Below are 12,472 nucleotides of genomic sequence, written 5' to 3' on the forward strand. Positions count from 1 at the left end.
TTCACTTCAGAGAGGCAGCAATACAATACTTATGAGACACCTGTCTGCACCTGGAGGAAATGCACATTTGTGCAATTTAATTCAGGGTTTTCTTTCTTCCAAATCTTGATTTTAAAAATAATCCAAACTAGGAAATTAAATTAAACAACTATATTAATACAATATTAAACTCACACACATTAAAAAATGAGTATGTGTGTATATATATATAACCCAGGGATCGGCAACCTTTGGCACATGGCCCATCAGGGAAATCCGCTGGTGGGCCAGGATGGTTTGTTTACCTGCAATGTCCACAGGTTCAGCTGATCACAGCTCCCACTGTCCCTGGTTCTCCGTTCCAGGCCAGTGGGGGCTGCAGGAAGTGGCGCAGGCCAAGCGATGTGCTAGCCGCCGCTTCCCGCAGCCCCCCGCCCGGTTGTCCTGGAACTAGACAAATTTGAACTAGACAAATCTGGCTATCGCAGCAAATAAGCATTCCAGACCAGTAAACGTCTGTGTAGTCTGAAAGCAACTGAAACGTATTAAATTATTGTACAACTGGTTACCACTGAAATTCTCTCAGTGAAATTTTGGCCCAGAACAGTCTCAGAGCCAATTTTTAATAAAAATACTGGGTTTGCAATATTTATACAGTACCTCTCCCAAGCTCTGCTATAATTAGGATTCAGTTTAATAACAGTATGTCTTAAGACTATATCTTGGAATGCCTCCAGAGTAACCATACTTTGGTAGCTATAACTTTTGGCCAATTTAAACATATTTGACCACTAGCACCATCACAGGACTATTTCCCAAGATTATATTGTCCAAAAAAAAAAAAAAGTTTCCCTACCTCCCAGCCTCTAGATTTAGGACAATTTATCCCTGATTTTCTTTTGTTTCTGTTTTTCAAGAGTAATATCCTGAAGAAATTTAAGTACTGTCTAATTCAGTCTTTTCCCCACCCACTCAGTTACCTGCCTCAGCTAGCCCAGTTGCTAGAAGGAACATATAGTGAGTTAATTGCCTGATGGTAGAGTGATATAATCTTTATTTAATCTATTTGGTGTTTAGAACTGTAAACTTTGGGGGTATCTCAGTTAATTGAGCACTAATATATTATAGGTCTTGTGCTAGAAGTTGACACAATGCAGTAATTGAACGCTCACTGGAGACTTACGAAAGCCTTTGAAAGTGTCAGAGAATTGCCAACTGACGCTTCTTAAAGGATAGTTAGCATCTGTAATAACCAAAGTATTACAACCACACCTCAACTATTTGAGATTTTTACTTTGTAAAATCCCTGCAGCAATGGTACCACTAAATATATTTTTCATCGTGCTGTAGAAGGAATTATACCTCCTTTCCCAGTTTTTTTTCCAAAAAACATTGCAAAAATGTGTAAATAGCATTAGCTCCCCTTCAGAATCGTTTATGAAAAATTATGTTCAGACTCTATAGCCAATATTTTAAAAAAAGAGCCTAACATTTTTCATCTGAAAATATTTCTAAAAGAAGTTACCAGAGATGCAGCTGTCACAAAGATTGTGTGAATTCTTTTAAACTACTGTCATTCTACCTAATATCTAAAGCTAGGCTCCTAAAGCTATGGCTTATTAGTCAAAAGTGCTGAGCGATCAGCAGTGTCCACTGAGGTCAGTTCTATGCGGCCGGGGCATTCTCCCTGGCTCCTGTGAAGGGGGGATCCTTAGAAGGCCAGTTAAGCTGCAGGTGTAACAGTGCTCACAATCTGCCCTCCTGCCCCAACTTCACTAGATCTTAGTAAGGACTGTAGAATTAGGCTCCGTTACGCAATTGTAACAGGGGGCTGGGGAACGGTCAGGCAATATTCTGTATAACTGTACACTCCCATTCTTCCTGCTTACCTGAAACATAGGGCAAAGCTGTGTCTTTTGGGGACTTTTCAGAATGCATTACACAGAGTTAAATCCCAGGGCTATTGTATGTAAAACCTTCATAAACAGATGTAACAATTCCCAGTCAATTTGAAAGACAGAGCAGGATACAGAGTAGCAGCCGTGTTAGTCTGTATTCGCAAAAAGAAAAGGAGTACTTGTGGCACCTTAGAGACTAACAAATTCAGTTGAGCATAAGCTTTCATGAGCTACAGCTCACTTCATCGGATGCATTCAGTGGAAAATACAGTGGGGAGATTTATATACATAGAGAACATGAACAAGTTTTTTCATGAAGTTGATAATTTCCACTCCATACGGCTAAATTCAGTGCCTTGCATAATGCAGGATACGTTTTCTTAGTAAAACAAATGTTTAACGCACACAAAACACATTGTATATAGTATGAAATATTGTAATAGTATTTGGAATACTACGAATAACTTTTAAACACAAGCTATTAGCCAGTCAATCTACAGCTGTTCCTTATACAGACTTTCGACCCTTCCGTTTCTGTTACTCACATTCCAGTATAAGGCTTCAGCATAACATTTTCTATGCTTTAGCACACACATCGTAACACATTCCCCTCTGATAGTCTTTCAGAGATGACTTCTCAGATTTAGAGTGTGCCCATAGTGTGTGTGGGTCACCCAGACCCATCAGAGCTTGAGAAATGGCAGCAGCTCAGCCCTTTCATTTCAGAACCCTGTCAGAAAACAAGCCATCTGCGGGGGGCTCCACAGCTTGCAGCATCCCAGCCCTGGGCTTAATAGCTGACTGGTTTTCTCAGTTGGCAGTGAAGCAGAAGTCGATAGCCTGTATCCAAAGTGCTGTAAGGATTGCGACCCAGCCCCCACAACAAAGACAATTCTTAGTCCTGCATTGATCTGAGTCCATGGGGCTGCTTGTAAATATTCTGTTTATAACATTCTGCCCCCCCTCCCACGCACACACAGTTTTGCTCTTTGGTTGGCTCAACTCTCAGAGGATAACTAAGACATGAACTCTCAAGGTGGGTTGCCCACAATGAAAACTTTTGATATAGCCTCAGAATGTCTGGCATGTCTGGTCACTTCTACACTCTGTTCTGGAAGTTTTGGGGTCTTTTCTAACTGAGTGACCCTGCCCTGCTCTCTGCATATGTTCAAAGTCACAGAGTATCCCCCTAAGATCCAAGTCCCCTACCCACGGCTTCTCTTCCCCTCTCCAGGAGAAACAAAGTCTAACGCTGCGGTACAAAGCATATGGGTTACATAATGACAGCCTGCTCTCAAGAAGAGTAAAGGGCTTTACTTTTAAAGTAATATTTAGATTTTTTTCATGGGTGTGTCTCTTTTGAGCTTTATATAACTTCAGGCATTGCTTGGTTTTAATTATAAAATGTTCATACTTTGACAGCAGACTAGAACTGATCATCTTCACAACTGCTCTCAAAACCAACTCCCAACTTGTGAATGAAGCAGCCTTAACTTTGAAGAGTAAAAAGGGGGAGCAGTAGGGAAGAGGACAAAATACAAACCCAAAGAGAAAAACATTAAGAATATTTATGAATGTGTATGTTATAATGACTGATCATATCTTTTCAGATAAAGTATCAAGAAAATATGGCTCCTCTGGGTGAACATAAATGGACTCATGTGTTCCCTTTTCTGGTGGTAGGTATTTAATTGCCTAAGGTATAACCACCTTGCAAAGATAGCTGTCATTTGTGTGTGTGTGTGGTGTGTGTGTGGGGGGGGTGTTTGTTTTTAACTTCAGTAAATTAACATAGCACTTCTACAAACAATTGAAATGACAGGTTCCTGTCTCAATTTAGCAGCCCATTCCTGTTCATCAAAGCAAAAAGCATGTGCTTAACTTTAGTCCCCTGTTTTAGTCCCATTGACTTCAACAGGACGTAAGCATGTGCTTAAATGCTTCACTGAGTTGGGGTCTCAGTGCTCACATCCTAGTCAACTGAATTCAACCCTGGAGTTTTAGGGCACCACCCATTTTGCTGGAATGTGTGTTTTAAAACACCCATAATTCATTCTATCTTCAATTCCAGGCAGTAGCATTAGGATGTTTTGCACTAAAAGTCAATCCATCCACCTTCCAAACCCTAGCTGTTTGGCAAGGATAACATGTCTGTAATGGGAAAACTGGTTGATTAAATTAAATATTTTAAATGTTTAACCTTTCGTGACAGGTGTCGCTGGTGTACTCTGCTAATGCTGAGTATTCTAACTGCGGTGAAAATGAATACTATAACCAGACCACTGGAATGTGCCATGATTGTCCCCAGTGCAAGCCAGGAGAAGAGCCTTATATGGTAAGTTCAGTCTCACTCTTACTGTGAAATGTCACACCCGAGGCTGAAATAGGAAAAAATGGCCTACAAAAACTAAATATATTGTTCATAATGGATTGTTTTTACATTGGGTATAAGTTATGAAAATGCAGTTTAGTGTCTCTGTGCACTGCTAAACAGAAGTGGTTATGGATCTCAGATATCTGCTACCGACCATACCAAATATATGATGCTCAGCAGACTGCTGAAAGTGCCACCTGAAATCCTTGGATAAAAGATGCTGTACAAGTGCAAAGGATTCTTGGTTCTTTAAAAGTATTATTCATTTTTTAAAGATAGACATGATTTCTAACATGATTTTATTATATTTGTATTGGAGAGAGAAAGGAAAGAAACTCAGACCCAATGCAGGAAGCATTTGAGCACATGCTTAACTTTAAGCCTGTATGACTAATGTGCTTAAATGCTTTGTTGGATTGAGGTCTTACTCTTTTATGCTTCTGTAAACTACAGCCCAGAAATAGTTTCTTAAAAGTAATACTTTAAAACAGTTCTTATGTAAAAAAATTATACACACACACATACAATTTTGCCAGTAGGCTCATCTTGGTTCCAGTATTTCAGCTAATCAGCAATTTAAAAACCTGACATTAACACTGGAGATTTTGTGTGATGAATAGCGTGGAGTGCTTGCTGACCTCCTCCGCCCACAGAGAATTTAATTTTGCTTTCCTGCTAAAATACTTTGGCATTAAAGAAACTTGGAAACCTCTGCAACATTTTAAATTACAGTTCCCAAATAGCCATTTAATTTATAGCAGATAATTTGCACATTAAAAATAAATTACTGAAAACCTTTTTAATAGGCTAAATTTCCAATTGTAAATTTTGCACAGTTGCTAATCCTGAATAAATATGTTTGTAATAACCAGTTGGTTTTAGTTCAGAACACCAGTGATGTTTTATTTAATCTAAACTGAATGCTCATCTGGGAAATCAGTGTTAGGGGGCTACTGAGTATCATGCAAACCTTATTGAGGTCAGAATATGTAGGGATAAAGTGAGACAGGCTAAAAGTCAAGTAGAGGTGGACCTTGCAAAGGGAATTAAAACCAATAGTAAAAGGTTCTATAGTCATATAAATAGGAAGAAAACAAAGAAAGAAGAAGTGGGACCGCTAAAAACTGAGGATGGAGTGGAGGTCAAGGATAATCTAGGCATGGCCCAATATCTAAACAAATACTTTGCCTCAGTCTTTAATAAGACTAAAGAGGATCTTAGGGATAATGGTAGCATGATAAATGGGAATGAGGATATGGAGGTAGACATCACCATATCTGAGGTAGAAGCGAAACTCAAACAGCTTAATCGGACTAAATCGAGGGGCCCAGATAATCTTCATCCAAGAATATTAAAAGAATTGGCACAAGAAATTGCAAGCCCATTAGCAAGAATTTTTAATGAATCTGTAAACTCAGGGGTTGTACTGTATGATTGGAGAATTGCTAACATAGTTCCTATTTTTAAGAAAGGGGAAAAAAGTGATCCGAGTAATTATAGGCCTGTTAGTTTGACATCTGTAGTATGCAAGGTCTTGGAAAATTTTTTGAAGGAGACGGTAGTTAAGGACATTGAAGTCAATGGTAAATGGGACAAAATACAACATGGTTTTACAAAAGGTAGATCGTGCCAAACCAACCTGATCTCCTTCTTTGAGAAAGTAACAGATTTTTTAGACAAAGGAAACGCAGTGGATCTAATTTACTTAGATTTTAGTAAGGCGTTTGATACTGTGCCACATGGGGAATTATTAGTTAAATTGGATAAGATGGGCATCAATAGGAAAATTGAAAGGTGGATAGGGAATTGGTTAAAGGGGAGACTACAACGGGTCCTACTGAAAGATGAACTGTCAAGCTGGAGGGAGGTTACCAGTGGAGTTCCTCAAGGATCAGTTTTGGGACCAATCTTATTTAATCTTTTTATTACTGACCTGGGCACAAAAAGTGGGAGTGTGCTAATAAAGTTTGCGGATGATACAAAGCTGGGAGGTATTGCTAATTTAGAGAAGGACAGGGATACCCTACAGGAGGATCTGGATGACCTTGTAAACTGGAGTAATAGGAATAGGATGAAATTTAATAGTGAGAAGTGTAAGGTCATGCATTTAGGGATTAATAACAAGAATTTTAGTTATAAGCTAGGGACGCATCAACTAGAAGTAACGGAGGAGGAAAAGGACCTTGGAGTATTGGTTGATCATAGGATGACTATGAGCTGCCAATGTGATATGGCTGTGAAAAAAGCTAATGTGGTCTTGGGATGCATCAGGAGAGGTATTTCCAGTAGGGATAAGGAGGTTTTAGTACCGTTATACAAGGCACTGGTGAGACCTCACCTGGAATACTGTGTGCAGTTCTGGTCTCCCATGTTTAAGAAGGATGAATTCAAACTGGAACAGGTACAGAGAGGGGCTACTAGGATGATCCGAGGAATGGAAAACTTGTCTTATGAAAGGAGACTCAGGGAGCTTGGCTTGTTTAGCCTAACTAAAAGAAGGTTGAGGGGAGATATGATTGCTCTCTATAAATATATCAGAGGGATAAATACCAGAGAGGGAGAGGAATTATTTAAGCTCAGTACCAATGTGGACACAAGAACAAATGGATATAAACTGGCCACTAGGAAATTTAGATTAGAAATTAGACGAAGGTTTCTAACCATCAGAGGAGTCAAGTTTTGGAATAGCCTTCCAAGGGAAGTAGTGCGGGCAAAAGATCTATCTTGCTTTAAGATTAAACTCGATAAGTTTATGGAGGAGATGGTATGATGGGATAACATGGTTTTGGTAATTAAATATTCATGGTAAATAGGCCCAATGGCCTGTGATGGGTTATTAGATGGGGTAAGATCCAAGTTACCCGGGAAAGAATTTTCTGTAGTATCTGGCTGATGAATCTTGCCCATATGCTCAGGGTTTAGCTGATCGCCATATTTGGGGTCGGGAAGGAATTTTCCTCCAGGGCAGATTGGAAGGCCCTGGAGGTTTTTCGCCTTCCTCTGTAGCATGGGGCACGGGTCACTTGCTGGAGGATTCTCTGCTCCTTGAAGTCTTTAAACTACGATTTGAGGACTTCAATAGCACAGATATAGGTGTGAGGTTTTTTGCAGGAGTGGTGGGTGAAATTCTGTGGCCTGCGTTGTGCAGCAGGTCAGACTAGATGATCATAATGGTCCCTTCTGACCTAAATATCTATGAATCTATGAAAAAAAACATTGCCATAAGAGAAGCACTCTGAGCCTCTTCCCTCCCCACCAATGAAAAGATCTCTGATATTCCTGCTGGGACAATAATGCTTCACGCACATTTTTCTGCTTTAATCCCTAATCTTCAATGGCCTAATGTAGTTAATTGTTTTTGGCAAGGTTCAAATTTCTTGGTCAAGGTATAGTCGTGATCTAGTCTCCAGATAAAATAATAAACAAAACCCAATCATAACAAGTAAATAAAAAGATTTTGGGGTCCGTTCAAAAGCGTTTGGCGGTCCGGATTTTGCCCCCTGCCCTAATGTATCGTCATCATTTTTCCAGTTGAGGAGTGAATGAAACTCACTTCTGAGTCTGTCAGGAATATAATATAAATAGCTAAAGGGGGTCGCTTTTGAGAAAAACAAAACAGTCTCTCCCCTTTCCCTTCCTAAAAAATCACATCATGCCATCTCCTCATCATTCTTCAGCCTTATCAGTACAGATACCAAGAGACTGAACCACAAACTTGGCTCTCCTATTTGGTATTCCATAGCACTACAAAGCCATGGGGCCAGACTAGAGCATTCTCTTTTCCTACATGGTAGCACCAAGTGCAGTTCTATCATACAGTGTCTGTCTGTTGTTATAGACTTGTGGCTATGGCACCAAAGATGAAGACTACGGCTGCGTTCCTTGCCCGTCTGAAAAGTTTTCTAAAGGAGGTTACCAGATATGCAGGCGTCACAAAGATTGTGAGGGATTTTTTCGAGCCACTGTCATGACACCTGGTGATACAGAGAATGATGCAGAATGTGGGCCTTGTCTCCCTGGGTAAGGATATAACCATGAATCTTTACAGACGTGTCCTTCAAAGTGTCCCGAATGTCTTTTCCACATTGACACCTCTGACCTCCTCCTAGTTCCTCCCTATCTAGTTATAAGTACTATGTCAATTAGTCATAATTTATGGTATTGGTAAAAATAATAGATGTCAGTGTTTGAAAGCTTTTGAGTAGTTGTAGTAGTAGATTAAAGGAGTATGCCTTTAATCCCACTGAAATGCAACAGACTGAAGGATGTTTCCCCCTTAAAAACATAGAATGAGACTCCTCTGAAAAAGACCAGCTGTCAAGAGTGGCAATATACAGTATTTAGTAGCTCTGTAGTACAGCTGTCTAAGGTATGTCCACCCTGCCAAAAAAAAAAAAAAAAATCAAAGGCAGCAAGTCTTAGAGCCTGGGTTAACTGACTTGGGCTTGCATATAGGGCTAAAAAATACCAGTGTAGACATTCCCACTCGGGCTGGAGCCCAGGCTCTGAAGCCACTTTCATGCCAGGTTTCAAACCCAGGGATCCAGCCCAAGTGTTAATGTCTACACTGCTATTTTTATCCCCACAGCATGAGCCTCAGGCTCTGAGACTCACTACTTCTGGGTTTTGGTTTTCTTTTTTGCATTGTAGATGTACCCTCAAGGGCTACTAAAGCCATATTACCTATTATTAACACCCTCTCAAGATTAAAAATAATAATACTCTGTGGCTGATACCAGTCACTTATTATGGGAATGCAGTACTAGAAGGGATAAAAAACAAGGAATTCATAGAGAATGTCATATTGGTTTGAAATGAAGATAGAACAGATGCCATGTATTAAGGATACCTTTTTATTACCATTTTGAGCTCTACTGAGAACAGATAGCGTAATTCTGAAGGGGAGAGGGAAATAAAAGTGATAGAACAATCACCAAATCAAATACATTAGAGATGTACTCTTAGATATACAGTAGAATCTCAGAGTTATGAACACCTCATGGAAGGAGGTTGCTCGTAACTCTGAAACGTTCATAACTCTGAACAGAACATTATGGTGGTTCTTTCAAAAGTTAACAACTGCACATTGGCTTAATACAGCTTTGAAACTTTATGATGCAGAAGAAAAATGCTGCTTTCCCTTTATTTTTATAGTAGCTTACATTTAACACAGTACTATACTATGTTTAATTTTTTTTTTTTAATCTCTGCTGCTGCCTGATTGTGTACTTCTGGTTACAAATGAGGTGTGTGGTTGACTGGTCAGTTCGTAACTCTGGTGTTCGTAACTCTGAGACTCACTCTATTATCTTTTAATGTCTGCATACATATGCATGCAATTTTTTAGAACTTTATTTTAGTTGGCTTTATTTAAGTAAATATTGTACAAGAAAAATTCACTATTTGGTCACCTTTGGTCTATATGTGTGACTCCCACTGACATCAATGGGAGTTGTGTGCAGGGATTGAAGGTACAAGATAGACTCCATGACTCTATGAAACCTCAGTGACCCGTTTAGTGATTCAACCGTTTTAAGTAATGTGAGCTAAGGCCAGCAGGAACCACCAAAGCATCTAATCTGACTGACCTCCTGTATATCACAGGCCACCACCCAGTACTCACACATTAAACCCAACAACCAAAATTAGACCAAAGTTTTACAGCCTACAGGAGACTAAGCTATTGTGTGCCCCTGGCAGAGAATAGGAGGGACCGAGGTGCACCAATGCTCAGGGCCCCTGCAATGGCAGTAAACTGAGTAAGTGAGATAATGCCAGCAAACCATAATGCCAGTTAATACCAGCAAGCAACCTGTGCCCCATGTGGCAGAGAAATGTGGAAAAAAACCAAGGTCTCCCCCCAATCTGACATGGGGGGAAATTCTTTCTCAACCCCATGTGACAATCAGTTAGATCCTGAGTTTACTGCATCAATGATTCTATATGAAATTTTCCTCAGTTTACAGGTAAAAAGAAGGGTTTATCTAGCTGCCAGCCTAGCAAACTCACCTGGTGATTTGAAAGAAATCTCGCTTCACTGTCTCCTCATACATCACCAACAGTAAGGAAAAGTATGAAGGTTAAATAATGGCCTCAGTCACACCTGCGCAACCTCACGGAAGACTAATGGAGTTGCACAGGTATAACTGGGGGTCAATCAGTAAACAATGAGGCTGCACAGCTGTCACTCGGGGCATGATTGGAAGATACTGTGTTTGCACAGGTGGGAGTGAAAACAGAATTTGGATAAGAGGATTCTATTGCTAAATGGCTGATGCATGAGAAAGAAGGGACTCATTTGACTTTCACATCCCTCAGTGATTTTGGAGGGCTGGCAGTTAGAAAAATAACTTCTTACTTGTAAACTGAGGCGATTGGATATGAAATTACTGAGAGAAAATAAACATGGAACCCCCACTGTGCTATTTTTACAGGCTCGGGCCCCATTTCTTAGAGAAGACCCACAGGCTTCTCCTAAGTAGCTGTGGAAAGCTGTTATAACCGAGGGCTGCTCTGCCAGACCAGATTATTTGGAGCATCTTGCCATCCTCCTCACACCTATCTTCTGAATGAGACAGTGAGGTGGGATGGCGTGTGGGCAGCTCCCTGCCAGGCAAAGGCTCTTTTACACAGGGAGTAATTCTCAAGGGGCAGAGCCTCAGTTTGCAGAGTAGAATGGCAGTTAAGAAATGTAATACATATAGCTACGAAGATGATGGGCCAAATTCTGTGATCTTGACCTAGGGAGATATCTTGCCATCAGTGCTTTAGCAGAAATACCTCATGGAATCAGTGGCCCTCAGTCCATAATTAGACAAAACTCTATTCTATATAGTAGAGCTCTGCCTGCCGCTACAGTGAGCCCGCACACCACTTGCCTCAAATAAGGCAAGAGAAAATTGTATAGCTTTATCTCTGTATTTGCAGTACAGTAACTCCTCGCCTAACATTGTAGTTATGTTCCTGAAAAATGCTACTTTAAGCGAAACGATGTTAAGCGAATCCAATTTCTCCATCAGAATTAATGTAAATGGGGGGGTTAGGTTCCAGGGAAATTTTTTTCACCAGACAAAAGACTGTATTTTTATTATATACACACACTGTGACAGGGTATATATATATATATACACACACTGTGACAGGGTCGGGCCAGATGGCTATAGGAGAGTAATTTATTTTTTGAAGTAAAAGATGTTTTCTTATTTGCATAACACACTTACGAAGTAAAAACAGCAGCATATGCAATGTGTAACACAGCAACCAATCACAATTGTTTTCTCATTAGCTCCAGGGGAGGGAAGTGTTCAAGCTTGCCTGGGCCCAGAGCGGGGGGCTTCCTCGACTCTCGTGGTCTTCCACCCCTTCGAGTTACCTGGCGCCACGCCCGAGTGTCACCAACAATTCCCTCCTCTGAAAGCACCCAACAAGAGGGGCAGGCTGTGGGGTGGACAATCCGGGGGGGGGGGCGGGGGGGGCACGTGCACCCACGTGTGAAAGGAGGTGGTGGTGGTGGTCGTGTCCGCAGCAGCAATGGCTGGGGTCCCTTACTCTCTCCCCAAATCAAAGATCAGACAAAGGGACCCGGACGGGGACACCGAGCAGAGAACCTCGGACAGCGCCCACCACTCCTCAAAAGCATCAAGGGAGTCAGTGGACGCTGCCCAGAGGAACTCCGCCCGGATACGTGAACGGACCGAGGATCAGAAAACGGCCCCACAGTCACAGCAAACTCCATCAGCCAACCTCCTCTCTCTGGTTTTATAGATGGTCATTTTAGCCAGGGCCAGGAGGAGGTTAACTAGGAGATCCCATGACTTTGTGAGGCCACGGATGGGGAGTGCATAAATAAAAAGGTGAGGGGAAAAATGCAACCAAAAACATAATAGGAGATTTGTGAGGAGCTGGAACAGGGGCTGCAGCCTGGCGCACTCCAAATATACGTGCGCCAGGGTTTCCCTCACACCACAAAAGGGACAAGTATCTGGGACGGGGGTGAACCTTGCCAAGTACGTGCCCATGCTCACAGCTCCATGAAGGAGCCGCCAACTGATGTCCCCAATGGGCCTCGGAACCAAGGTGGAGTATAGGCTGGCTCACCGGGGCTGCTCACCCTCCAAAGGTGGCAGAAGGTCTCGCCACTTTGTGTCGGGGCGGGACACTAGGGTGAGAGCGTGAAGGGTGTGGAGCATGAGCGTGTATAGATGTTTCCTTGGCGCGGTTT

The 12,472-nt window shown here is 41.4% G+C and overlaps 1 protein-coding gene across 1 annotated transcript in view; it reads left to right on the forward strand.

Moving 5' to 3' along the window:
* EDAR (ectodysplasin A receptor) overlaps positions 1-12,472 on the forward strand; it is a 102,613-nt gene that overhangs the window by 40,161 nt on the left and 49,980 nt on the right. The window contains exons 2-4 of the mRNA XM_043536204.1: positions 3,488-3,556; positions 4,090-4,212; positions 8,090-8,271. Coding sequence (XP_043392139.1) covers positions 3,488-3,556; positions 4,090-4,212; positions 8,090-8,271 — 374 coding nt within the window. The remainder of the gene's footprint in view (positions 1-3,487; positions 3,557-4,089; positions 4,213-8,089; positions 8,272-12,472) is intronic.

The sequence above is a fragment of the Chelonia mydas genome, chromosome 1 (assembly GCF_015237465.2).
Source record: "Chelonia mydas isolate rCheMyd1 chromosome 1, rCheMyd1.pri.v2, whole genome shotgun sequence".
Classification (NCBI taxonomy): domain Eukaryota; kingdom Metazoa; phylum Chordata; order Testudines; family Cheloniidae; genus Chelonia; species Chelonia mydas.